Source organism: Nyctibius grandis, chromosome 10, assembly GCF_013368605.1.
Source record: "Nyctibius grandis isolate bNycGra1 chromosome 10, bNycGra1.pri, whole genome shotgun sequence".
NCBI classification, from domain to species: Eukaryota; Metazoa; Chordata; class Aves; order Nyctibiiformes; family Nyctibiidae; genus Nyctibius; species Nyctibius grandis.
In genome coordinates, this window is record NC_090667.1 from 30,004,115 (window position 1) to 30,031,934 (window position 27,820).

The following is a 27,820-nucleotide window of genomic DNA, read 5'->3' on the forward strand; positions in this document are numbered from 1 at the left end:
ATTCAGCTTAGTTGTAAAACAGGCTGACTGTGCTCTCAGCATCTCCTGAGGAAGATGCTGGGAACCATCCCGCTGGCAGCTGCGGTCCGTTTTAAGAACTGCCACCTTATCTTTCTTATGAAGCTGCTGGAGGCTTAAAGGAGCCCTTTCCTGCTCTGTCGTGGTAGGGCTTGACCTCCTCTGCTCTGCACCAGGCAGCGTTCTTCTCCTCTGAGTGAGCTCTTTTTTTTTTATCCTCCTTTATATGCATGGAAAAGATAACGCACAACTAGATGGGAGAGAGATGTCTGTGCATAGAGCCGTGGGGAGGCAACCAGGCAATCTAGTTTAGTGCTTAATATAGTCCAGCAGCTTTGCTGGGGTTGTGCAAAGCTATGCGCTGAAATGAAGCAGTTTTCCTGGAGTAACTAAAAAAAAAAGGTAGTTGCATAAATTGTCCCTCACCTTAGTGCTCAGAGCCTTGAGCACAGCCTGGCCTGGCCCAGCAGCCAGCCCTGAGCTCTGCTCTGACTTGTCGGGTGCTTGCGTAAATGAAGGCAATTCTGACCTCTGCTGTTGGCCCGAAGCATCATCAGGCTGTAAAAAATGCAGCACTTCCTGAAAAAGATTGTATAATCTTAGGTACAGAGTGGATCTTGGCATGCCCAGCGTGCTCCCCCTCCCCAGCAGCACTTCTTGGCGCTTGCGGTCGGTGTTATAACAGGTTACAAAACAGCTGGAGGTAAATCTTGTTTTCTCCCTCCTTGAGTGACGGGGGATCCTTGTCTGTTACTCATCCAGAAGTATAACATGATGATTACTAAAATCCGACATGGATTATAAACATGTTTTTTCCCCTAAATTAACAAAAAAGTCTCAGAGTGCTTGGCAGGGAGGATTAGCAGATCCCGACCTCCAGCATCCTGCAGCCCAGGCGGGAGCCTGGCGATGCTCGCTCATGCGGTGGTGAAAACAGAATACAGGATCAATCAATCAATTAATCAATTGATTTCTTTAAGAAAATCAATTTTCTTTAAGAAAAGACTGGACGTGGCACTTAGTGCCATGGTCTAGTTGACGTGGTTGTGTCAGGGCAATGGTTGGACTCGATGATTCCAGAGGTCTCTTCCAACCTGATTGATTGATTCTATGTTCCTTGTCTGCTTTCATATTTTTTTGTAATTTGGATAATGAAAATCGGTGATGTTGTCTCAAAAAACAACAGGTTTGTCATCTTAGTAGCTATGGAAGGCTGAGAAATGCTGCTCTGAGAAGCAGACCTTTCGGGAGGTTTAGACCTTTCCCCATTCCCAAAGACATGAGTTCGTTTACATGGTACCAGGGGAAGGAGTGGTCCCCCGTAACTGGAAGCCCTGGTGCTCTTTTGGTGATGGGGTCATCTGCTATATCATCTCCCTTCAGCTTGGTGTGCAGGGGAGTTGTAGAAAGAGACACTCAAAGTGGTCACGTCCCTGATGAGGAGACTTGACTATTCTCACATCCTGCCTTGAAGATATGTGGTTGCTTAGTGGATCCATCCATTTGTCCCTTGAAATTCTCAGACAGAGAAGACATTAAAAAACCAAACACCCTCCTGTCATGCTACCACTTGGCTAGAAGGTGACACCAGATCACCACCAAAGCTGGGTTAGGACACCCATAAGACCCAGCGTTTGGGGAATATATCCAAGGTGGCGTTTTAAGTAAATAGGAAAGAAATGGAGAACAGAGAAGTCAGAGGCACATACATATCTTCACTTTGCAGTCTGATCCCTTAATGATCATCTGATTAAAAGCTATTCCTAAAATATGCCTGTTGCATTTGCCTTCATACGGTCTTTCTCAACAGTGGGCTATATGAGATGATGCTCTGATGTCCTCAGTGGCTTCATACCAAAGCTCTGCCAGCAGGCCGTGGGGCACCTGGATGCCTTCTACAGTGTTCAAGACCCCACCAGAAACCTGTTCTGGGATGGGGACGTGGTGCCTGCAGCAACAGCAGTTCCACATGGACAGGACTTTGGCCCGTGGCTGCTGGGCTGGCCTGGGCCAGTCCTCCAGATGAAACACATCCTCTTTTCACCCACTTCGCTTCGTTGTCTGCAGCTTTTCTATTATAGGGAATAAAATCCTGCCAGGGGCAATCTGCCCCACCCCAGTTATACTCACAGCCTTGCTCGCCCCGTGTCTGTGAAATCTGGTCTCACTGGTGCTTTCATAACCCAGCACGTGCTCTTACACTTGAGGAGTGGGGGAGTTTTTCTGAACCGTGTTTTGCTTTGTGGGGCTGTAGCTCGCCAAGGCCCATCATTGCATTGCTGCCACATGGTGATATGGGTTTTCTGGGGTCTCAGGGCAAGTACAGTGCCATGGGCAACATTGCTTTTGCCCCTAGGACAGTCTGTCTTGATCCTAGAGATGTTTTCGCAGCCTTGCAAATGCTGACATGTTGTTGTGTTGTGCATAGCTGTTTCTCTGTCTCCACTTAAATAGTCAGCGTTTGGCAGGGTCTGGCTTGTGAAAAGATGCTGGGAGATTTGCCATGGGGGCTGATGGGTTCAAGCGTAGTTAATTTTTGTGACCTTAGAAACAGAAGGTTTAGGATGGTGCATCACCACCACGAGCTGTTGTGGCAGGTTGAAGGCAGAAGAAGGGTTAGGATGTTGCATTCCTACCAGGTTGATTGCTACATCACCTGCTTAAAAATCATTAGTTGAAGAGGATCTTTGATTTTATGCCATCATGGGTTTGGCACAATAATTTTTATTTGAGTATTTGTCAGTTTGTCTGCATTAGGACAGGTGTGATTGTATTTTTAACATGAGCATCATGGGTTGCTCTGCAGACTCTGCGCACAGTAGCCTCCATGGCACAGGCACGTGTCGGGGGAACTCGTGCAATCCATTGGCACGCAGGTAGTGGAGATCCTCCTTTTTACAGAGCCAGCAGTGCCTGCATGTCCTGGCCTGAGAGGAGCTGCCTGGTTTTGCAAGAGCGGTTTGAGCAGCACTCTGTTTTCTGCAAGGGAAAAATCTCCTGGAGGAGTGGGTTTCACGTGCAGTTGTTCAGTGTTCAATATTTGCCTCAGAGCTTCAAAAGTGAAAATTCACGTTTTTGAAACATTCTTATCCTTTTCTTCTCAGGAAAGGATCAGCAGTGGGGGGGAAAAAAGGGATAATGCTGGAGGCAAAAATTAATTAGAAGTATAACATTTTTTCAATTTGAAAAACTTTCTGTGATTGTTTTCATATTCCTTCAAAAACCTGGTTTTTATATGGGGAAAAAAAAGGCAGCACTTTGTTTTTTTGGTTTAAATTCCTCTTCTGCTGATTTGAGCAGTTATGAAATCATTCTTCTTCCTTTTATTTTCCATTTCAGAAACCCCAGCTGGTCTCATTGCTGAAAACCTTCTCAAAGCCAAAGAAATAGCCCTCAATGACTCTCGTGTTCCTGAACAGCTCAAGAATTACTTACAAAAAGCTCTTGATGTTGCTCTTGGACTAGACCCTTACCTGGATGCAATGGCAACTTCAAAGAGGTACGGATACTCCTTTGTAACCTTGTGCTTTTTCCCTGTGATTGTATGAATATGTTCTTAGATTTTCTGTTCAGAATATGCCGTAAACGTGGAGGACAGTGGAAGGAAGAAGAATGAGAGTTAACTGCACCCATATATATAGCAAAGTGTGCAGAGACTTGTGTGTCTCTCTGCACCCGTGGCCTCGAGGAGAGGAGGTGAGAGCAAAAAGTCCTAACTCTATATTTTGGAAGATATTCTGCCAATCGACTATGGCAATGTCTATGTTGGACCATATCCTGTGAAAAATCATCAAGCCGGCCTCCACACAGTGCCTGCTGAAAGGCTCAAAGAATGAGCCCCTGGATCAAAATGAGCCCCTGGATCAAATTGGTGCTGGGATAAATAAAGAATGAAGAAAACTTGCACCTCTGGATCCACCCTATAATAACAGCCTTTATGTGCAGCTTTTATCTCCAAGCACTCAACAAACATTAATTAATCTGCTAACTAAATTAGTCTAGTAACTAAACTAATTAATTAAACTAATTTAAGGTATCATTAATTCAGCAGTCCAACTGATACCCTCATTATTCTTTCTTGAGCTGTAGTATATTACCCAGCCATGTGGGGTCTGCTAAACAATTCCCATTTATCAGTGTACATTTTGATACGTGGAAAAAGCCAGTTCTGTCTAAAATTGACAATGTGTAAACTGTTCCAGGCTGTGGATTACGGCAACGCCGAGCGTTCATTCTGTTGCTGAAATAATAGCTGATAGTTGTTTGACTTACGCTTGCTGTACGATAATAGCTATACATTATCTTATTAAAGTTGTTAAAGCATTTGTGAGGGGCAGAAAAGAGGTTATATGAAATGTTCTACTCTTTAAGTCTTGGATTATCTGAGAGTGGCTGACACGGGTTATGAATTCTGTCTCATTTTACCAAGGAGTGGTGGGGGGAGCTGGGGGAAAAAGAAAAAAAAGCTGAAATAGCTCTAAATTCTGGCCTGCAGAAGTATCACCAGCCAGTTCTGGTGGTTACTTTCTTCAGACAGGGTAATCTCATCTGTCTAGAGGCTATGGGCTTCTTCCAGTCATCTGTTCCCTCCTCGTTGTAATAGGTAGCATCTCACTTCATCCAGAGTCGTCGTTGCAGGCCTAGCTTCTGTGAAATAGCATCTGGAGATACCTTGCTTTTTCTCAGCAGTTTGGGAGGAGAACTATTTTTTTCCCATCTTGCAAAAAATTTTAGATTTTACACCTTTTCACCCATTCTGCAATGAAACTTTTTTTGGCTGAAAAAATTAAAAAAAAAAAACAACAACAAACCTGGCCAGGGTAACTGGAGCCATTTACTCCAAACCAGCAGATAGATAGACACCTGCCTGGGACCAAGTGGAAATAGGAAAGATTTGGGGTTGAACAGTGGGGAATGCTTTCCCTCAGCCCCACAACCCCTTCTTCCCAAACCCCTGTGGCTAGAACAGCTGCCAGCACCAAGACAGAACTATTGCCAAGCCAGGTCCTCTTAGGAATGTAATTTAGGGATATTTGTAATGCCTCTGGGCTGATTTTTCATGCTCATGCACAAATGGACCTTTTCCAGGAGTTCCCTCTTGGTTTCTGTGTTTTATGCAGGATACTCAGATTTTGGTCGTTACCATAAGGTTGAAATTTCTTTCTTTTTCCAGAAAACCTTCACCTGACCATGGCCCAGAGGATGCTGGAGGAACTGAAACCAGAGTTAGGCTGCAGGAAGAACGTGCCTCTGGCTCTTTGAATGGCAAGTTGGTCAATCAAGAGGATAAAGCTGCACCAGACTGGTGTGAAGGTTATCACTGAAGTTCATCATCCTCTACTCCATCTTGAGTGGGGATAGGATGAATGCCATGGAAATGCTCAGAAAATGTGGAAAATTACTTAAAAAGAGAGATAGGAACTTCCTGTAGGCTTTGATCTTCCTTTTGCATTAATTTTCCCTGTCCCTCACCTCTTGTGCCCTTGTGCCCACACACACGCTCATGAGTGCTTTAATTCAGAGTTCCAGCCCCATCCCTTAGTGAGCAGTGAAGAGATCATTGTCCTCACTGGAAGGGGACAGAAGGGAAAAATCATGTTGGTTTTGGTTTAGTGATGTCTGATAGGGGTTTATGTGCTTTTGTGGTGGAGGTGGCCTGTGGCCAAGCACTCTACCTTTTCAAGTAGCAATACCCAGGCTTGTATCCCCATATAAAGCCTATTACACTAAATCTATTCCCAGATTCATTCTTCCCAGATGTTCCCATCTTTTGAGTAATATATCATCACAGTGAAGTACTCTTATAATGTATTACACTAATACATTGTTCGAAGGACACCACTGATGATAAATTTCTTAAATGATGGTGCTGTCTAGGGATAATGACTCTAAGAGCAAATGCAAGGTAATGTAGTGATTTTTTTTAACCGGGTTCCAGAAAGAATATGGAGACATCTTAAAGCCATTTTCATATGGGGGGAATGTTAAAATATGCAATATTTCAAGCACTATTTAACAAGCACTTGAACAATAGCAGCATTGATGATAAAGGCTCTACATTTAAAACCAGTTCCTTTATTCTGTTGTCTCTTAGCTGCATTTTAGATGAAATTTTGTCATATTCTGTTGTTAAACCCTTATTTGAGAGTGTTTTAAGATTAGATTTTTTTTTTTTAAATGATCACTTAAAAGGTTCATCTAATTTTCATTGTGAACAGGGTATGGTCTTTCCTATGGTTTTATTTTTAAATTTTTATTCTTGTCTTTCAACAGGAGAAATTTTTAGGATGTTTGTTCATATGATCAGAGCCAGGAAGATTTTATTAATTGGCAAGCTTAAAGGTTACAGTATCCTTGCTATCGCAGAAGAATTGCCAGATGATGGCAAAATCTTTGCATGTGCAGAAGCGCCGTATCTCGGAGTGAACAGCCAAGAAGCATTTGATTATTCGTCAGATGGTAAAAAGATAAGCATGCGAGTGGGACCACCAGCAGACACTCTGGAGGTAAAGTCAGTTGGAAGGGGAGTTTGGGAGCCCTTGTGCAGAGCAGACTAAAGAGTTTTGGGCAGGTCCTAGTTTCTGCTCACAAGTTTTCTGTCCACAGTTTCTGCTGGGTGGTGACCCTAGTTTGCTTGCAAATATGTGAACAGACTCTTGCACTGGAGTTATTTCTTATTCATAATGATGTATGATGGGACAGCTCTGTCACACAAGATAGTTTTTTTTCCCGTAACTAAAATACTGCACTTTTTGATCAGAGGGATCAAAAGCTCTAAATGTAAGTCGACAGGCTTCAGTGGCAGAGTTTTACTTGACGTGGGTGGGCTTTGTTTCAGGGTCTCTAATTCCAAACATAACAAGCTGGAAGAGTGTATCTGTGCCTGCTGGGCATGCCCTGGGAAGGACAGCTTTCTCCCAAGGACAGCTTGCTTCCAATGTTCACAAGAATTGGAAAAGTCCTGCAGGAGTGTGTAATTCATCCGCAACCTGTCACTATTTTCCCCAGCTGGCCACACTGCGGGCCGTTAGACCCCAAGTTTCTCACTTCCAGAGCAATGTGAGAAGCTTCAGACGTGCAAATGCATTGGCTGTATTTGTTTCCTTCTGACTAGTGCTTTGTCCCGAGACAGAGAAAAGCTTGTGATTGCCAGCAGCTAGAGGAGTTTCACGTTTAATTCCAGGATGTGGAGGTCCAGCACGCTAACAGGTGATGTCCATGCCAGGTTCATTAAACACATAGCCTTTTCATTATTAATGCAAACCAATTTGATCGGATTCCCTTTTCAATCTGGATGTGTCAGTGTGAGCTTGATTGAAACTGTATTTGCATTAACAGGTACCATATTTGTTTCTAAAATGAAATGGCCAGGAGCTTTCTGACCTCTGGCTTTCATGACCTCCAAGTTTGATAAGAAAGAAACAAAGAGCTTTGCCAAGTATATGAATAAACGAAACGCTACAGATCACCTGCAATGTGCAGCATTTAAAATCCCAGCTCCCCGCAGTGAGTGTGAAATTAATTGAATTGCTGTTGCTCTCTAGTGCCCATTCTGTGCAACTGACTTACTGTGACTGAATTAAAATATCTAGAGGCAGGCAGAGTACATGCTGTGTAGAGATTAAAGAAGGGAGCAAAGACATGAAAATTAAATCCTTAAAACAGAACGTTGCAATTGATTTTATATCCTCCGATTGCAACGCGAAGGCACAGCCTGACCCCAGTTCTGCAGGTACTCAGGGCTTCAAATAGCTCTTGGAGCTGATGGGAACGGAGATGCTCGTGTTTGGTAGGAGAGATCCCGGCACTGGGGACACCTCTCTACACAGGATTTCTGCACTGGGCTCTGAACTTTTGTTGCTCAACCTGGCAAATATTTTGTCGTTGGTATCAGGACAGTCAGGATTGTCCTACAGGACTTACTCCACAATGGCTGTAAATGATGAAGCAATGCATTTGGTGGCTTCTCTGGGGCCTTCACGTTTTGGGCTCGTTGAGATTTGCCTGGCTCATGAGAGCCAGGCGTTCTTGTTCCTCTAGAGAAATTAGGGTGCAGAGATGGTCACCCACCACTTGCTCTTTGGAGGTGTCTGCTTGCCTCCCTCCCAGCCATGTGAGAACACAGCCAGATGCACGGGAGAGGCTCAGGCTGTGAGCAGCGTGCTGCCTTTTCTCTCCTAGAGAAGACCAGTTTAGCTTGGAGACCAAGCAGGCTTCCTCCACTACCACGTGCGCATGCTGAAAGGCAGGAGGTGGGCCGGGCATGGCACAGCTGAGCTCTCACAGCTCAGCGTCATGGAGGAGGTGGAGAACAGCAGTGTTTCTGTCCCCCACGGTCTGCAGGGAAGCTGGTCTAGAGCAGAGCTGGCTAACAATTGTTGAAAAGCGTAGTGAGATTCAGGAGAGCTGGAGCAAGCTCTGGCAAGGATTGTCTTTGTTGTCTATGGTGTCTGCAGCCCTAGGTTTCATTCTTGTCCCTCTAGAGAAATTAGAGGGTAGAGAAGGTCACCTACCACTTGCTCTTTGGAGTTGTTTGCTGCAGCTTTGCTGAATTGTTTCCAAGCTGAGTGCACCAGGGCAGGATTTCTGCTTATCTGCTGCTCCTCAAATTTTTGCAGCAGTGCAAGCTCCTGGGAGCAGAGGATTTGCCTCGCTGCACTGGCTCTTTCAAAGCACAAAAATGTCATATGATATATAAATAACAGTACCTGGCAGGGAAGACCTTTTCTGCTGCATGAAGCTAGGATTCAGAAAGTCCAAACTGCCAGAAAGTGTACGATGTACTCTCACTTCTGGTGTAAAACTAGTCCACCCAAGAGTTACATCCTAGCCTCAGGTAGAGCGCGCCATCCAAGCGCTGGAGGATGTGTCTGGTGCTGCATCCACATCTGCTGTCGATGCCCTTTACAAGGAAAGCTGACAGATGTTGCAGCAGTTGCCACAAGGATGCGACACATCTGTGTCCATGCGTCTCAGACAGCAGGGCCTTTGCAGCACCCATGTGGCTCTGGCTCTTCCACCTACAACCGCGGCTCATCAGGGCTGTGAGCAAGTGTGGAGCAGTGCAAAGGCAGCACATCAGTCCATAGCAGCACCTTGACCAGGCTTTCTGAAGGCTCTTGCTGCTCCTTTACATTGTCCCACAGTGTTGGCAGGGTTGGCCAGTTTCCCTGTCTCTTGTCCCAGATTAGAGCCAGCTGCAAAACATCTGGGATTCTGAGCTGTCACAGGATGCTAAACACCAGACAGGAGCCGCAGAGCTCAGGTACACAGTGGGGTTCATTTGGTACCTGAGGGCACGATGGAAAAAATCCACCTTTCCCACGCGTGAGGGACAGACATGGCCAAGCTAGCTTAGGTCCCCACCAAAGCAGGTAGCACACATACACCAAGGCACAAGGCTCTGTGCCCAGCAACCTCAGTAATTTTTATGTAATAATTTGAAATGTGGACTGAGGGGAAGCCTTTCCTGGGGTTCAGTCTCTGATACAGGTGCCTTCAGTGGGAATTAGCTACCTCCTCAACATGTGCTGGGTTGGCATTTAAAAACCTTTCCCAACAAGCTCCTTAAGTCTAAACTCTGTCATGCTGTGCCTGAATAATGTGCCTTGCCATGCATCAGCTACGAGCAAGAGGCCTGATCCTGCACAGAGAGCTTCCTTTAACTCCCAGTGGACTTTGGTTGAACAATGGATGCAGGATTGAGTCCAGAGGGAATGCAAACTACCAGGAAATTATTCCCATCCTTCTGTTTTCAAATCAAAAACGCAACATGCAAAATAATACCGTGTTTGCAGCAGATTCTGCTGATTGCAGGGCATTGTGTAAGCATGTCGGGGTTTTCTTTTTTCTTTTTTTCCCTCCTTTTACCAGACAGGATAGGTGAAGAGGTTGAGCTGCAGATCCCATTTCTCCTGTTTTGCTGCTTGTGAAGTCTGCCAACAGAATCCACCTTGACAAAGTCAAGGACTCTGCGTTTAATGTTGAACTGAGTGAATAAATTATGCATGAAATTGTGTCGGAGTCTCTAGTGTGCAGAATTGCTCCTTTTGATATGAAAGGTTAATTCAGAAAGGAGTCCAAAATAGCTGGAAATTGTGGGGATAAGTGGATAGTATTCACTGTTGTGAGCTGTTATTACTAGAAATTGCATTCCCTCTCTAGCTTCCCTAGAGATTTAGCTTTGCCGGTGAATATAAACTGTACTCAATAGAATAGCATTTAGGAGTAACAAGAGTGTATGTCCACATACAGTAAAATATTCTAATGGTGTTTTAAAAGGAATCTCTACTTTTTCATGTATTCTGTAGACCCGAAGGATGGATTGCTATTACATTTAGGTCAAGAACAAGGCATAGGGAAGGTAATAAGTTTTGAGTATGTCTTTATTACAAATATGCTGACTGTATGATCCATATCAAAGGAACTGGACAGTCATTTTTTTCTGATTGAGTTTGTATGTGCCTTATGAGAGAGTGTTGTCTCTGATCAGGACTACAATCAGGTTTTCTCTGAGCTTTGGTAGGAGATTCATTCATGTTTTTATCCGGGATGTCCTCTCTCTGATCTTTTGCCGTATCCATCAACAGTGCTGCTGTGCCCTTTCTTGTGCTAGCTTTTGGTGCATCTCCTCTAGGCAATGCAGTGCTACAAGATTTTTTTTTTTCTTTTTTAATCCAAAAGGAAGTTAATGACTCACTGTAAGCAAAAGCATTGATTTTGGCCAAGTTTGCTCTGAATTAAGACACTTCTTGTTGCCATCTGTTACCGTCTAGGATGCCTCTGTAGCAAGGAGGAGGGATTGCACTGTAAACATTCCGGAAATTAGTTTCAGCGGGGTATTTTGCAGGCAGATTATTTCCTTCTGGATCTCAGCTTTTCTCACAGTTGGAGACGTTTGGGCTCTGCCTCTCTCCTAGCAAAGGACAAAGGCATCTCCAACTTGCTGTGAGGTCCCAGGCAGGGCCTGGCCCAGTCTGCTCTGGGGAGGACAAGGGTGGTCAACCCCTCCTCTTAAACCGCCTCATCCATTTTGAGAGGGACAGCAGGGAGTTCTTCTCTCCATCACTGCACGGATTTCCAGTGCTTAGCTCCACAGTCAGAGCTACCAGTAGAGCAGCTTTTTTCTTTCTGTCTGTCTTGGTTCAGCAGCGGATGCTGGCAGTGAGGAAACCCTCTCCGTTGTGGTACCAGGGCCATGGTGACCGCCTGTCTGGGTGACCCATGCTCTGCTAGCCAAGGAGCTCCAGGAAACGGAGCACTTTCCTGTTCTTGTGGCTGTTATCCTCTTGTGTAGAGGCTGCTCTAGAGGCAAAGCTGGTTCAAGGAATTCCATTGATTCCCCTTACAGACCTGGAGCTGTTTCCAGCTAAATATGGAAAACCCAACAGCAATCTTGAAGCTGCGGAAACAAGAAGCTCAAATGATAGCAGAGTCCCAGTGCGAACTCCAGGGCAGTGATTAAGGCATTTCCATATAGGTGTCTAGTACTATGTACCTTGAAGAAATGAAAGGTGCCCAAGTGACCTTCATGGCTGGCTGTTCAGGACTTGAACTGGCAGAAGAGAAATGCCTTCTAAACGGTGGCCTTGCACACCCAGGCAGTGCAAGGACAAGACAGGCGTGTGCTGGATACACATACAACACAGGCACCCTCCTGGGATGAAAGCTGTGAAGTTAAAAGGTGGTTTATCTGTATCGGAAGATAGATAAGGAGATAAGCTGTCAGCAGGTAGACAGTATAGAAAGAGGGCTTAAATGAGAAGTCCAGCTAATATCCAAGGAGCTATACAACTCCATATGGACCTAATGAAGTCATTGCATAAAAGTGAGATTCTTTTTCATTAGGGAGCCATACCACGGAGCAGTAGTAACATATGTTCAGAGATGGCCACATCTGCTTCTGAATGTCTGCCCCCCACCTCCTCTGCCCGGGAAGGTTACAAGTCAGAAAGTAGTGATAAGTCATGATAATTACTTGAATATAGCTTTGGCTCTTCTCTCTGGGGAATGAGACCTCAAATCTCTCTTCCTGATGGGCTCCTCCTCCCAGTTTTCGTCTGCTGACACTTCCTGAAGTATCTACGTTGGACAGACTGGCTAAGTTGCAACCTGATATAAGATACTCTTCCACAGCAGCAAAAATGTCCCTGCTGCTTTGCCCCAATACAGCTCAAGAGGGAACTAGGGCAAAATTTCCTTACTGGTCATGAAATGAAAAGATGAATCCCAGGAAACCAGATGTCCCAGTTGCTGCTACATTTATTATGCACCAGGATATATTTGGCCTTAAGGTCTTATTTTATTATAGTGTAGTATCAAAAGGTGTCCTAAATGTGGACTCATGAATGCTTTTGGCAGAGCTTCTGTGCTATCAAGCATCTGCAGTTAAGTGTGACTATCCAGGCTCTCAGGCAGGCTTAATTTCTTAACCGCTAACAAGCTCACAATGACACCAGTTTGCACAACAGAGTAATTCAGAGCTTCAGTGATCCACTTCCCACTATTTCCTTGTCTGAATGACGACCCCCTGCTTCAGAGAGGCTCCTGAAATCTCTGTTTGGGAGCCATCAACCTCACTCCCGAAAACAAATTAGTTTTTCACATTCTGTTGCCATTTGTTATTGATGCTTTCTCTCGTACATCTCAGGGGATCGCTCATCACTCATCGTGCACAATGTCTCCAAACACAAAAGGGAAATCTGGACGCAAGGAGTACTGTTAAAAGTTGTGGTAGAAACAGTGAGTTCTGGAAAACATAATTTCCTCTTTTCACTCAAAATGCCAAGACTTGAAAGCATTTCTGCTTGCCGAGATAGGTGGATGAGCCGTTGTTTCATTGCAACGCACACAGATGCAGTTAAACAGTCCCAGATGGAATCTGAAATATTCCGTAGCAGCCTCTTGGGCAGCGAGTGCATTAACTGCCACGGGAGAAGGCTGTAAAGGCTCCCATCTGGTCATCCATCAACACTTTTATACATTATCATCAGCAGCCTGCTTGGAGGGAAGGTGTGCCACATTTCTGAAAATCCAATTAGATGATAGCAGCCAGTTCTCTTTTATCCTCTCTGTTGCTGAGCCATCCAAAGCATTTTTTTAGATTAAAGAAACATCATTTTCCTTCACAGGAGCTGTGCTGCTTTATCTCTATCGTGACCTGTTCTTTTATGTGCTTTATAATTCTATTATTAATTGGGATTTCAACCATTTTCCTGCTACTGAACTGAAACTCACTAGTTTGCAATTCCCAGGATGAGCCTTATGCCTCTTTTTCCCAGACTGATATAATTGCCACTCTTCAATTTGTTGATAGTTACTCTTTTGAGCAGAGATAACTTACTGAAGCACCTCAGCCGCAGGGTTTGATGCCAGTCCTCTCCCTTACCCTGATGGATCAATTTGCTTTGACTCTAGATATGCAGATGTTTCTGCTGTGACTCTCAACATCACAAGCTGGGATGAGCCATCTTCTTTAATATCCTGATTTCTTTGAGAGATTCAGAGTTTTGGGCACCAGCGTTGCTGAAGAATTATTTGCAAAGCATGGAAAACTCCCAAGATCTCCAGAAGTAATTCTAGCAATGTGATCTTGAAAGAACAGGGTTCCCTCTGGTTTGGGTTTTATATAAAGGACATTTTAATGGCAAGACTTTAAATTTGCAGGTAAATAATTAGCGTTTTCTCCAACATAATTTTTTTCCAGGCATTGCATGCTGAGGACGAGCACTTTGATATAGTCTTTATTGATGCTGATCAAAGGAACGCTGTTAACTACTACGGCTTTGTCATGGATAACCACTTGCTGAGAATGGATGGAGTGATCTGTGTAGAGAATACACTCATGAAAGGACAAGTCTACCTGGAGAACATATCTGATGAAAATGTACTAGCTGTCAGAAAATTAAATACAGTGATTCATTCAGATCCTCGTGTTGAGCAGGTTAGTGCAATGCAGTTGGTTAAGGTGCCCACAATACTGTATCTATGGATTTTGCAAAGTACTCTTTAAAATGTTTCTTTTGTTGGTGCCATTATCCAGAGGACCTAAAATGAACTCAAATTTTATTATAATTCACCTCTCTTGAGCTCTATGTATGAGTTTCTATATTCAGAAATGGTCCCTACTCTCTGTCTACATCATATAGATGGCAAGATAAAAGTGGAGCATTTAAGAGTGAATAATCAGCTCTACAATACAATCAAGGAACTGATGCTCCGCTTTAAAGGCTCTGAAGGCTGTAGGGTGTCACCAACACAAGAGAAGTCAACAAAGTCCTACTCTAGCAGGAGAAAAAAAAAGAAATAATAGGATGCATAAACAATATGCTGTGGGTTTAGAGGCAAAATTCAATACATATCCTCCAGGGCTTTAAATGCAGGTGTGGATGATGCTACTCCAGGGCAGTAGCCACCAGCCTGCAAAGCTTGCTCTCATACCATGGCTGCATGCCGTGGCAGAGGGGCTGCTGTTGCTGGCAGGAGCCACCGAGGATGGCCAGATCTCTGCCTGCCCTTCTGCGCTGTAAGGCTGGTCCCATGGTGGGGGGACCTGCCACCTCCCTCCCAGGCACCTACTCCCACACTCCCTCCTGCCATAGCTCTCCACGGCACAGGGGTGTGAGGCTCATGCCCAGAGGGTTTTGGTGTGCACCTCATAGACTTAAGGTCCTTGTCTATCTGCAGGTCAGACTAGAGGTGCTTCCTGTGATTCTGTATTTATTCTATCATCAACACAACTACCAGCAGATGTATCAGGAGCAACAGCTTTTCTTTGTAGAAGAGGGAAAGATTAATGACAATTTTCCATGCCCTAAATCTTACTATTAGCCATTCAGTGCATGCAAATAGCATGATGTTTCCATATCTAATGTTCTGATAGTTTGATATTGGTGTTGAATCTCCAACACTGAGCGTGGCTTTCACTAAAGTGTGATAATGGTATCAGAGAAGGCAAGTGGCAAAACCCACTGACATTCAACTACGGGTGCAGGACAGGTGTGCTAGCAAATGCTGAAGAACACCAAAGTGTTGCTCCTGTGGTTTGCTGAGCTCCAAGAATAAGACTGGAATATCCTCATGACAGCATTAGCCAGGCAGTGGAAACCCAGAAGCCTCAGCAGCTGGCACTGATTTAGAAAACGGAGAGACAAAACTGCATTTTTTTTCCTGGCATTTGTGGAAGCCTTGAGTTTGGAAGAGGAATGTGAGCAAATACAAATGCCTGACATATTTGTGTTGGAAGGGATTTCAGCTAAAGGAGAAAAGCTACTTTGGCCTAAGGAGGGAAGGACTATCCTTCATATCAGTGGAATCTGAGTGATGGAAAGCCAGATACAAAGCAGCTGAGAACTGTGCGTGTATGCATTGTATTTGCAGATAATTTTACCCGTGCAGAGTGGACTGAGCATCATTCGAAGGAGCCCTCCACCTCCAGATGCAGTGATTGAATCCAAGGTGTGTATTTCCTCTTGGTGAGCACTTCTGGGAAAATTTTGACTCTGCTGAGGCCAATAACAAAGTAATATCCAGGGCTTTGGCGAGAGCCCAAACTCACATTCTGTCATTCTGTGGTGCTGTGCAGCATGGACTTACCAGCTTAGGGCTTGTCACATGTTAGCCTCACTAGTCCAGGGTTGCACTAAACCTATTAAATGCTGGTTCCTTGCAAAGTCTTTTGGATCAGCCACGCTGGTGCTGTGATAAATCCCTGGAGTGGCTGGCATGGTGCTCGCCGGGTGTCCGTGCCTGGTGCTCTCCAGTCCTTCCCGTGCAGGGGAGTGTGGGCAGATGGAGCCAGAGCTCAGCCGTAATGAACCAATGCAATATTTCTGAAGTAGTGCTTTTTGTTTGCCCAAAGGCAGCACATGATGCCCTCCTATGGTCTCTGAGCTCAGTATTTTCATGGCCTTAGATTTTGCTTGTCCTATGGAAAAGATGGTGCTTTTATCTTTCTCCATTTAATGTAGTGGGCATCATCCAGCTGTAATGAAATTCCCATCTGGAGTCATAATGGCCTAAGTCAGTAAATCCAGACCCAAACTTCCTGATTGTTTTGCAGTTTCTGAGTGCTCCCAAAGCTACACCCACTGGTAATTCCTGGCATTTCAAACTCAATATTTTAAACATCTTGTATTTTCCATTTTGATTCCAGTCAGGGGGAAATGATGTATGGCAGCTGATCAGATGACAGCTTGGTTTAAGTTATTGGCTGATATCTTTATTTGCGCACCAGCCTTGTGAAGATATTTTGATTGCACTGCACGTGAGCCAAATCCTGCCTTTGGAAACTTGTTCTCAGCCTCCGTGCCTTCCTGTAGCCAGCTGAGCCTGAGGGCAGGATTGGGCCCTGGGGGTGAAATAACTGGAAGACTTAGTCAGTTGCCTAAGACATTGTACCTGACCAATCTCCCGTGGGAAGCTGGGTCAGGAAGTACCATACCCTGCTCTCACGTAAGGGGAGTGGTCGCTGCATCTCCCCAAACCACAGCCCTTCTGCTCCATTGTCTTGCACCTTAGTGCTCCTATTGAGACTAATATCTGTAGGGATAAGGGTGCTTTTTGGCTTGAATCAGTCATGCCTTTTGTATTAAATAATGGGCCAAGAAGACATGGATCCCTGTTCATGCTCCCACCTCATTCTTACAGGCAGTGTCCTTCATAGCTGTCACTTACTGAGCTTTGCACCTTGTTGTGCAATGTATATGTTTTTATTTTAGAAAGGAGTGGTGAGAGATGACGTCTTCTGGGGTTATAACAGGCACCGCATCCTCGACCGGCTGCGTTTGGATGGCAAGGTGGCCTATGTCACAGGCGGAGGGCAGGGGATCGGAAGAGCCTTTGCTCACGCGCTGGGGGAAGCTGGTGCTAAAGTAGCCGTTGTGGATCTGGTGCTTGCAAGGGCAGAAGCAGTGGTGTGTGAGCTCAGCCTCAAAGGTAAGCACGGGGCTGACCTGCAGGTCCTGCTGTACACGAACCGGTGAGGAGTGCTGTAACGGGCTGCTTCCCTTCCTCAGACCTGACCCTTTCTCTGCAGTGCAATTCTCTTTCATCCAGCCCTGTTAGGGAATAGGTTAGAGCAGAGGATTTTCAAACAGCAAGCACGTGGCTCAGTCACAAAACTTCTCCTGCCCAGGCTGGATGTCAGCGTTGCCTCAGCAGTCATCAATATCACATTGTTTGCGAGAGTTATTCATCAATATAAAGTCAACCAGAGAGGCGAAGTGATCCAAACAGAATTCCTTGCCATGAGCGCCCAAAGGAAACAGAGTGGTGAGCCATGACTGACAGGGACAGAGGAGGGCCACCTCTTGCGAACGAGATCTGTATAACCTGCACTGAACAAGCGGAGATGGCATTCCTCAGAGTAAATCATGCAGCAGCCAACACACCTCGGGCCTCACTAAGGGTGGACGACAGACAGGGCCTATGGACTCGTTAGCACAGACCCGCTCCCTGGCACCTCTTCCATACCTAATGTCTGGACCATGCGCCAAAACACCAAAACAAGGTAGAGGTATTGTCAGCCTAAACCTCTCATTGTGGCCTCAAACTGAAGCAAAGTCATATTTGAAACCCTCAGCTGTAGTTCTTTCAAACACGCATGCAAGATCAGATATAGAACAAAGTACTAATAGATGTAATAACTAAAATCCCAAATAAGAGGTAGAATCCTCTACAAGCCACTTCTATTTTAGCAGTAAAACCAGAAAATGTAACATAAAAGTGTATTTCCCCCTGGAGTCGTGCTAAACTGCAATTGTAAAGGGGAAAAAGAAAACCGGAAATATAATTTTAATGAGAAAAGAAAGGAAGTGGTGTTACTCATTTTATAATCCCTTTTGTGAGATTACAACCAAGCCTTCTTCAAAGTTTAATACTTCATTGCCTCTAAAGACAGAGCTTTACCCAGGAAATTTTCACATTCCGGTTTGGATACAGTCACCAGTATTTGTTTTCACTCTGGCTTCAGAAAGTGATTGGACCATTGGAAACCATATTCTGCAGCAAAACCAGCCCCTGCAGATGTATTTCTGTCACCCAGTCTCAATCAGCTTCCTGAGGAAGGGGCGAGGAATGGTTCGGTTCTGATTTTGATTTCACCCTGAGCCTCCACAGAGAACATCTTAAAAAGTCCCAGTCCGCACAATCCCAGCTCTAGTAAGCAGGAGACACTTTACACTGAGTATCAGCATACTGGTTAAAGCTTTGATTGCTGGTCTGATCCCAAATAACGACCTAGAATGGAGTGTCCAGCTCCGATTACAAATTCTTGAGTCATCCAGTCCCTCCTTCCCTGAAGCTTTTGATTTTCTCACACACTGAAGCCATATGGTCTTGGCACGAAGTAGCTGTGCCAGTTAACTTGCCTTTTGGACATTTTTCCACAGTGAGATCCTGCATATCAAGTAGAGCTGTTCGGATGGAAATGGGCTACTTGATAGAACTGTGAGACTTTGGATGCCAACAGCCTACTTGAAAACTATCTTAACTTTTCTCCAGGGCATTTTCAGTAGGAGTTTGATCATCCGTCCTTCAACGGCTGCACTATATCCCTGCTCCTTCACCGGTGGGCTGCAAGCCCGGAGGAGGTGCGGGGCTGTTCCAAAATGCAGTTGGAGAGGTCATGAGGCATAGCAAATATTATTGCAGTCTGAGGTAAAGAAAATCTTGCTTCTCAGTCTCCACACATCTTTATCCTTTGAGGTCAAATATTCTCTATCAACTTGACCAGTGCAGCTGTTCAGGGCACATCTATTCCATCTCATGATGGTTTTTGAGGTTTCAAATTTATTGTCCTTCCTTGTTGGAACAAAACCCAAACTTTGTAACGCTTTTGTGAAAGGGAATTATATCCAAATGCCCGTTTTTGGAAAGGATCTTAAAAGGTCAGGTTTTCAATCTCTTTCTCTCCAGAGGTAACTAGAGAGTCTAGCCTGGACCTCAGAAGCTTTCTTTTGAGAACTTTTGTTAAAATCAATATGTTTCCATGAACCGTTTTGGCTTCAAAGAACATACTCTGTTGGAAATAAATTTTGACAAAAAGGTTCAGCTAGCTTTACTCTCAAAATATTCACGTGAGTAAATTGAAGCAATCGTAGTATTAATACATTTTTTCTACTATAATAAGCACAAAGGAGCTGTGATTTCCTCCCCCCTCCCCCCCCCCGCCCCTTTTTGCTTGTGGATCTCTAACTCAAAGTTGGAAATGCAATGCCCCAAGTCATTCCTGTACAGATACTTTTCCAAAACTTTTTGCTTAGCTTTCTTAAACCCACTCTACTTATACCAAGGAGCCCTTTACTGTCTTTTGGGATGGTGCCATGATTTCATGATGAGTTTTAAACATCAGAACCTCTGTGATCTCAGTTTTAACTTTGTTAGACAGCTCGGGTGTATCTCCCTTGGCTACGGGGGTCTTTGGTTTTGGATCCTGCGTGAATACCTTTTTCAACAGTTGCTAATGGATCCTGACAGAAGAACCAAAAATGATGAAACGTAACCAAAAGATCCTAAGGGTTACCTTCCACTACACAGCCCTCTGTCTTCAGGGGGAATTACTGCCTGTACCTTAAGGGAAGAATTAGTCTGATGGGATTTTTAAAATGTGCATTTTCACTGTAGACTATGCAAATGCCTTCCCCACAATGTCACTTCTGATCTTCTTGTCTTTATGCAATGTATTACTTACATTTATACAGCGAGACCAGAGACAAAGCCCCGTGGCAGGGGGGCCACGTACATGTCCCCTGCAGAAGGGCACCTCGGGCAGATTCAGCACATCAATGCCTCTCCAGCACGGAGCCATTGGGCTCCTCTCCTGCCCCTCTCATCCCAAAACTGCCTCCATGAGTACCACAAAACTGAACTGAGGACTGTAGAGATGCATTGGCACTGTCATGCATGTAGCAGCACTGTCATGTCTTGGGTTTCTTACCTTTGGTTAGGACTATGGATTTTAAGCTCTTTTTCCATAGTTTATTTTATTTTTTAATTTATTTCTAACAAATGGTTTGGGGGGACAGTGAAGAGACAGAAAGTGGTTTTTTTCCCCTCTCTGAGTGCTGGAATATCAGCTGAATTGATTAAGGTCAAGTGTGGGACTCTGTTTTGAAGTGAGCGTGCCTTCACTCCTTCGTTAGACACTCGCGCGTGGCACCTTTTGTCTTGTTTTTATGAACTGTTGTATAGGACGAAGCCATAAATGGGGTGAGAGTTGGAGGGCAGGTGAAGAGCCTCATTCTGTTACTATTAGTAACACGCTTGCACCCATTTTGTCTGTAGATCAAGCAAGAAAGATTGCAGCAGCTCCCTGTACGTTACATGTCTGATAAAAATTAGGAGGAGCAACGAGGGCTGTCTGGCTATTCTTATACCTTCAGCGTATTTAGCATAAAACCTGCGATAAAATAAGAGCTCTTGCTTTGTGGCAGAACGTGCATTCATTTCTGTAGGTGGCTGTATTGTGGGTCTGCCCTTTTCTTGGCCATGGAAAGCAAAGGGACCGTGGCATAGCTGAAGGCCAGAGGGGACATTAGCTCCCATGGCCCAACACTGGGAGCAGCCCAGACCAGCATCACCTCAGGGCATGCGCTCTGGCAGGCTCCTGGAGATCAAGAGGAGCTTTTCTGTCCAAAAGCCGCTTTTCTGTAATGTTCTTCAAACATCACTGGGCTGTTATTGTTTTGCCTTGCTTTCATGGAGGTCTCAATCTCAAAGCTTCATTTTGGGAGAGCTTTCTCCTGTTCTCCTAGGACAGGTTTAAGGCTTCTTTTAAATTTTTTATTAGAATCATCTAAAAGAGGGACCAATGGGTAATAATTTTTCCATTTAAATAAAAGTAAAAAAATCTTGCTTTAACAGCTGAAACTTCCTACCTGTGTGCTGTTTACTTGCAGACTGCTGATCTTTGCTCCGACCCCAGCTGCTGCCCCCCTCCTTGAGAGTCAAGACCCGTTTCACCACAGCCCTTACTGGATAGCCTTGTTTGACTTTCAGGACGGGTGTAATCCCATTGGCATCGGATGCCTCAGCTGGCTGCTTATTTTGTTTAATAATAAGGGTATTTAAAGCTGATTTTGATAGTAAGTTAAATGAAGCTAACTATGGATCAGCACTGGTGCAAAAGCCAATGCCTGGATTTTTCTAGGAAAAAAAAAAGTACAACTTTTGCATGTTTCGAATCCAGTAAATCTCTTAACTTCTGAATGTTTGTGTTATTCTGGTAGTGTGATTTGCAATAAATAAGGCCAGGCACCGTGACTGCCATACCTGGGAACCTGCAGGTATTCCCAGTTAGCTCCCACCTAAAGCTGGTTTGGTTTTGTCTGAGGCTCCCAGCTCTCTGGATGCTGTAGTTCACCCAGAGAGAGCTTTTTGGACAAACTGGTTTGATTTCTGCAGCATCTTGAGGGGAACTGGCATAAAAACCATGTACATTTGAGCAAATGAAGGAGTCCTTTGCTTTACCCTGTTCCTGAGCTGTTACCACCCACCCACGAGTGATGGTCTGGGGAACTGCTCTCGGGCAGGGAAGCTGCAGTTGAGGCTTTGGGCAGAAGATGGTGCAGTGTTCAAAGCTTCATCCTGGTGCAGTGGCAGGCTCCATTCACTTGGTGTTTGCCTCCACCAAGCAAACCTCGCACCAGTTAACAACTTTATAATAACAGCATTAGAATAACAAACACACATTTTGCTAAAGTTTTTGCTACAGTGAATTACGGTGGCACATATATAAAAACACATATATATGAATTAATAAATAATCTTAGGATAGATTATTTTTCTTTCTCAGTGAATTCCTGTACTGATTTCATCACTCTCATTTTAACGCAGGGATTAAAAGCATTGCCCTTGCAGCAGATGTGAGCAAACCTGAGGATGTGCAGAGGATGGTGGATACAGTCGTAGCTCGCTGGGGCACGGTTCACATCGCATGCAACAACGCGGGAATCAATATGAACTCTGCAAGCGAAGACACTTCCCTGGAAGAATGGGACAAAACTTTTAATGTTAATTTGCGAGGATTATTTTTGTGCTGCCAAGTAAGTGTGAAGGTGCTGTACTGGTTTGTTTTGCAAATGGGTAATAATTTTCTAAGCATTTACTTTACCAAGATTTAATAACACTTTATTACTAATTATCACAATATAATTGGTCCTAGGTTTGGTGGAGTTAAGAAGAGATTTGCTTTCCATCAGTTACAGATTTTGGTCAATATTTTCAAAAGCAGCTGGCACTTACTGGCTGCCCAAACCCAGGCGTTTAAGAATGGCCAGGTGTTTTGGAGGGTGGTTATTTGACACATCGTGAAAACCAGAAAGCTTTGGGGGCCCATTCCCAACATTAATGATTATTTTGAAAAAATATTGCCAACAGTGAAGAGGGTCTGAAATGGCAATGGGATTTTTCCTGCATCAGCCTTTTCTATACCAAGTTTTTATATCAAGTGCTTAAAAAAAATGTGTTAGCACATAAACTCTTCTGAAAAGTGAAGACTAATTTATTATCATGTCATTATTAGCACAATCACAAAAAGGGTCACTGGTCTTTCCTTTAATTTCTGTCACAGGCTGCAGGCCGCATTATGCTGAATCAAGGATATGGGAAGATAATTAACACAGCATCTATGGCAAGTTTAATAGGTGAGTGATGAGAGCTAACAGTTGTGCTTCAGAATCCATATTTTAATTACTACCTATGCCATTTGAATCAATTAAACCTGTATTGGGAAGGAGTAAATCACTGACATGTTGTATTAGAGGAAATGTACTACAAAATTTTTATTGATATAATTTTTCAACATTTATCTGTCCTCTATGTTTTAGAGCACTTATTACTTTTTATAGAAGAGGTGGAGTCACCTTCTCTGGCTCTGATGCATGGATGGCATGGGAGAGGGGCTGGTGTATCGTGTCAGGAAAACGCGTTTGAGCGCGGGAAGCTGCGCCCCTGTGATGTTTACAAGCCACCCAAAAGCTTTTGTGCCGGTCTTCGCCCCGGTACCCGCGGTTTGATTTCATTATTCTTGCCAACAGGTGCCTCCACCGACGCTGCTGAATCAGCAGTGTCGTCAAAAGCACCAATAAACCATTGTAACATATGGAATGAAATCCCTACTGCTGAGCTAATCTGGAAGGCAGTTACATGCTGGTGAGCTGAGGCCCATGTAACAAAAATTGATCAATTACACAAATTAAGCATAGCCCTTTAGGAATTTATTTTATTGGTCTGGACATCTGTTGCAGTATTGTCCAAATCCAAAAATCAAATGGTGCCTTGGGTTGCCAAGTTAGGCAAGAAAATCTAGTAGCTATAAAAGTACAACTGAAAACCCCTGTATTAATATCATGTCCATCTGCTGAATGTTACATAAATATGCAGTCTTTTTATTTTCCTTGGGAATAACATTTATTTTTACAGTGCCCAGTTTGACATTCTGTGACATTCTGCTCAGTTTATTGCACAGTAACTTTAAATGTTTCTTCAAAAATGCATTTATAATGTTGTTGTTAATCTTTTTTTTTTTTCCAAGTGTCTTTACCAGCTGTTTTACTTATGCTTAAACACAGGCACCATCCCTCCACCCCAGCTTTGTAGAGTTACAAAATCTCCCGAAGAAAAATAGTTTTGAAAAGAAAAAAAGCTTTAAATTTCAAATGCCCCAGACTTTCATGCTCTGGTGGGCTCTGGTCTGGCCTTGGGCTGTCACTATCCTCATCATTGTTGCAATGCAAAATTTACTGGGGGTACTCCACCCTAGAGAAAGTTATGAAGCTCTGGGAATCAGCACCAGCTGGGGGTTTGCTGGTTTGGCTCACTGCTCCCAGCCTCGCTCTTTTGCAGCCCAGAAGTGCTCTCCTCTGCTTAGAGAGGCATTTCCCAGCTACTCCATCACGCACTGGTACAGCTCTGCGGAGCCGGGAGGCGATGCCATTCCACCACGGCATCCATCCCAGCCCCAGCTCGGGGCTGCACCTCCTTGGCTGGCACGCCAAGTCCGCTGAGACCCACTCGGGGGTCACGTTTGAGGGCAGTATCTGTCCTGGAGCAGGAACGAACGTTGGAAAGCAACCCTGAGAGCAGCCTGGAAGGGTCATCACAAGATGCATTTAAATGTCATTGAAAGTTAATGCATGCTAGGCCAGAAGTTAAGAGACAAAGAGATGCGTTTACCTTCTGAACCTGTTTGAATCTTGGCATTGAAAAAATCTAGTAGTTATAAAACTATGACTGAAAACCACGATGTTCATATCATGTCCATCTGCTGAATGTTAAATAAATATGTTGGTTGGTTGGTTATTTAAGTATGTTGGCCAACTGGCATAGTATGAAATGTTTCTAGAAATAGTTAGGGGATTTTTTTTTTTTTTTTTTTTTTTTGGTAGGTTGAGTCCTTCCTTGGAGATCCAGGAAAATGAGGAGACTCTTAGCTGGATAGGGAGGTTTTTTGTTTGTGATTTTTCCAGATACACTGCTCAGAATCAGTTTTAATTAATTGAAGATAAGCTGCATACATTTTGCATATGTGCATTTTGGTTCTGGTATTTCACTGGAATTATTCCAGACGTATGCTTCAATAGTGGAGACGAAGCTGCTGCGGCTCTGCGATTTGCACAGGTGTAACTCGGATCTGTATTTTTTACAGTGAATATCTTCAGTGGTAAGTGGCCTGGTCTTCTCTATCCGTGTGCACCTCTCATTAACATTACGTGGCTGCTTCAAGGTCAGGCTAGAAGCCTTATGCACTGAACGAGGTTGCAAAAACTTAGTGTTAGACATTTAAAATGTAGTGCAGCTGATGTTGGCAGCATTTTTATCTGCTTTCCTCCCATCTTCTCCATCTGAAACAGGAGTGAGTGTCATGCTTCCCAGAAGCCTTACACATTCAGATTTTCTTGGTGACACTGCTGGAGGCATAGCTTTATTCACAAGCTGTAGTCCCCTTTTGTATGAGTTTGGAGGGCTGCAGATTTGCTCATCTGTCCGTAAGAGACCACCTTAGGTAAGGGGAGAGGAGATGGTGCGGGGTGCTCAGCTGCAGAAAGCCCACCCAGCATCAGAGCTTCACAATGCTCGTTGGCTTCTTCTTGAGATCTTCCAATTGAGAGGGGCTGAGTGAATTCTGTGAGTGTCTCAGTAGGGGGAAATTTCATCTCTGAATTACTTTCCTTAGATATTCTAAAGAAGACAAAAGCATTTACATGGAAGGACTCTTGAAAACCCTGTCTGAGCACCCACCCCAAATCAGAAAGCTGATTCTGATAGCTTGCAGCAACTTGCTGTCCTCACCCGTGTGTGCTAGAGGTGCAGAGCTGGTGCCAAAACTCTTCTCCTCTTAGCAAGTGCCGAATGATTTATCACAAACAGACATGTTTGGAAAGTTTAGCAAAGAACTGCTTTTTGGAGGTTACAAGGTTAACTACCGAAGTTGTATGTAACTTGGAGCTGATGCATGGCAATTAATCAAGAAATTACTTTCCACATCGTTTCGAGAGCCCACACAGTGCGCTGTGTCCGGGGGGCAACAGGCACACGCAGAGGGCAAAGTGGTTCTGCTGGTCGAAATGTGAATTATTTAATATTGAACAAAAAATAAGCACTGAGTAAATGCTGGCAGAGGGGGGCCATGGTGTAAAATGCTCTTTGTAGCAACCAAAAGGCCTCTGAATTCTGAGCAAACCTTCAGCACGTGCAGAAAAAAAGAAACGCTAATTGTTGCTCCCATCATGTGTGTGCTTTAAATCTATTCACAAACATCTATGTTCAAGGCAAAGGTCCTTGTTCACACGCTCAGTAATTTGCAGCAGGGCCTTTTGCTATTTCAGAGTTTGGATAACTCAATTTGTTACCATCTTCTTTTCACCCTTCAAACTGACATACTTAAACCCAATAGTTTCAGTCAATAAAAGCAATTGTGGATATGTTGGGATACCATGGACGGTGGGGATCTAGAACTGATGCACCAGCTTAACTTCATAAATTAAGACTTGGTTTGACTCCCGTGGGTTTAAAGCACTTTACATCCACTGAGGATTTGTCCTTACGTAGCTCTCCTGGGAATACTGCAAGTGTGAGCGCTGGTGGAGGGGCAGAGCCGCCCGAGCACACAGCACTAACGAGCTTGAACATTGTAATTAGCAAGCCGATCATTTTCCCTCTCTGACTGACATGTGACATCTCTGAAACATTTTCAAAAGCTTCACATTTTGAAAATGGTGGGTGTTCTGAATTTTTGGGACGCACCTGTGCTCACATCCACATAAACACTGATTAGATAATATGATGTGTTTGCTTCAGACTATGGGTAATTTAAAAATTAAGGAGAATAATTTGTTCCAAGAAGCTATAAGTAATATCATATGTTATATAAAATCTATTGTGCACTTGTATCGTATATTATATTATGTTCTGTTCTGTTATATTATATTATATTATATATGTTGGCAGTGCTAGGTTAACAGTTGGACTTGATGATCTCAAAGGTACTTTCCAACCAAAACGATTCTACAATTCTATGATTTTATATTATATCGTATTATATTATATAATATCATTATCATATCATTATGCTATACTATATTTTATTAGTATCACAGTGTACAAATATTTTATATCTAAACATACATATGTTTATAATATATGAATGGTCATGTGTGTATATGATTATTTATCTTTCTTGAGAGTAGTCAAATATTACATATGTATGTTTAATATATTGGTTTGGGCTTTGCCCAAATACAGAACCTTTTAAATTTCTTTATTTCTTTACTTTTTTCTCCATTTTTTTCCCAGTAGCCCAGCTGCTGAGGCAAAAACGTTAGATGGCAAAATACAGATTGAGAGTGTTGTGTTGTGCGTGGCTAAACTCTTGTTGCTCCCTCCTTAGTATCAGGGAAAATGGCAAATAGTTCATCTCAGTCCAGGGAATTGTCCACGTAGTGCCTAAGCTACCTTAATTTGTGGAGAATAAATAATTTTCTATTTCTGAATCCCTTCTAGTCCCACACCCGCAGAAGCAGTTGGCGTACAACACCTCGAAAGCCGGGGTCGTAAAATTAACACAGACATTAGGAACGGAGTGGATTGACAGAGGAGTAAAAGTCAACTGCATTTCCCCGTAAGTAAAATATAGTCTCGTTTTGAAAGTACAAAGAGAATGAAATGTTCTAAAAAGCTCAAATGGACAGTATCTGGGCAAATAAAGTTTCTAATTAGCAGGTGGATTGCATCCCTTCTTATGTTGTCTTTTCCTTAACAAAGGTTTAAATACTTAGAACCAAGCCTGCTCTGTTGCTGTGTATACTCAAGGATTTAAGAAGAGGTTTTAGCATTTGATAATAGGTTTTCCAATAACGTGAAGGGTAGTTTTTAGCATTTCTCTTCCAGTTGAAATATTTCCTTAGTCTGTCCAAGCCTTCTGCGGTGAAAGAAAAGGCTTTTGACACTTAATAGACAATACTTCTTTCCCTTTTTCTTACTTGAGACAAATATATAGGTGCTTTAAAAGCCACATTGTACTGCTGTAATTGAGATACTGTTCAGCTCTGACAATCGCAGGAGGCCAGGTGTAATTTTGTAAATATATATATATTTATTACAAATTACCTTTTCCTTATTTTTAGAGGCTTAAAGCTGTATGTTTTATTTTATGGTATTTATTCACAAAGAAAAGTTTTCTTGCCACATACACTTTTTCTCTCCCTGTTTCTCACACACATGCCCAACACAGTCATTTTATTAAACAATTAACAGTGCATGATAGTGCTAAGCAGAAACCCAAGTGGATAGCGTTAATTGGAAG

General features: G+C 43.6%; 1 protein-coding gene across 1 annotated transcript in view; it reads left to right on the plus strand.

Annotated features, from left to right (window-relative positions):
- Nucleotides 1–530: 530 nt before the first annotated feature.
- The window catches only part of LOC137667561 (uncharacterized), a 32,966-nt gene continuing 5,676 nt past the window's right edge, over nucleotides 531–27,820 (plus strand). Inside the window, exons 1-10 of the mRNA XM_068408344.1 lie at nucleotides 531–621; nucleotides 3,358–3,517; nucleotides 5,192–5,331; nucleotides 6,292–6,524; nucleotides 13,724–13,960; nucleotides 15,397–15,474; nucleotides 16,737–16,953; nucleotides 21,853–22,061; nucleotides 22,589–22,661; nucleotides 27,019–27,136. Coding sequence (XP_068264445.1) covers nucleotides 531–621; nucleotides 3,358–3,517; nucleotides 5,192–5,331; nucleotides 6,292–6,524; nucleotides 13,724–13,960; nucleotides 15,397–15,474; nucleotides 16,737–16,953; nucleotides 21,853–22,061; nucleotides 22,589–22,661; nucleotides 27,019–27,136 — 1,556 coding nt within the window. The remainder of the gene's footprint in view (nucleotides 622–3,357; nucleotides 3,518–5,191; nucleotides 5,332–6,291; nucleotides 6,525–13,723; nucleotides 13,961–15,396; nucleotides 15,475–16,736; nucleotides 16,954–21,852; nucleotides 22,062–22,588; nucleotides 22,662–27,018; nucleotides 27,137–27,820) is intronic.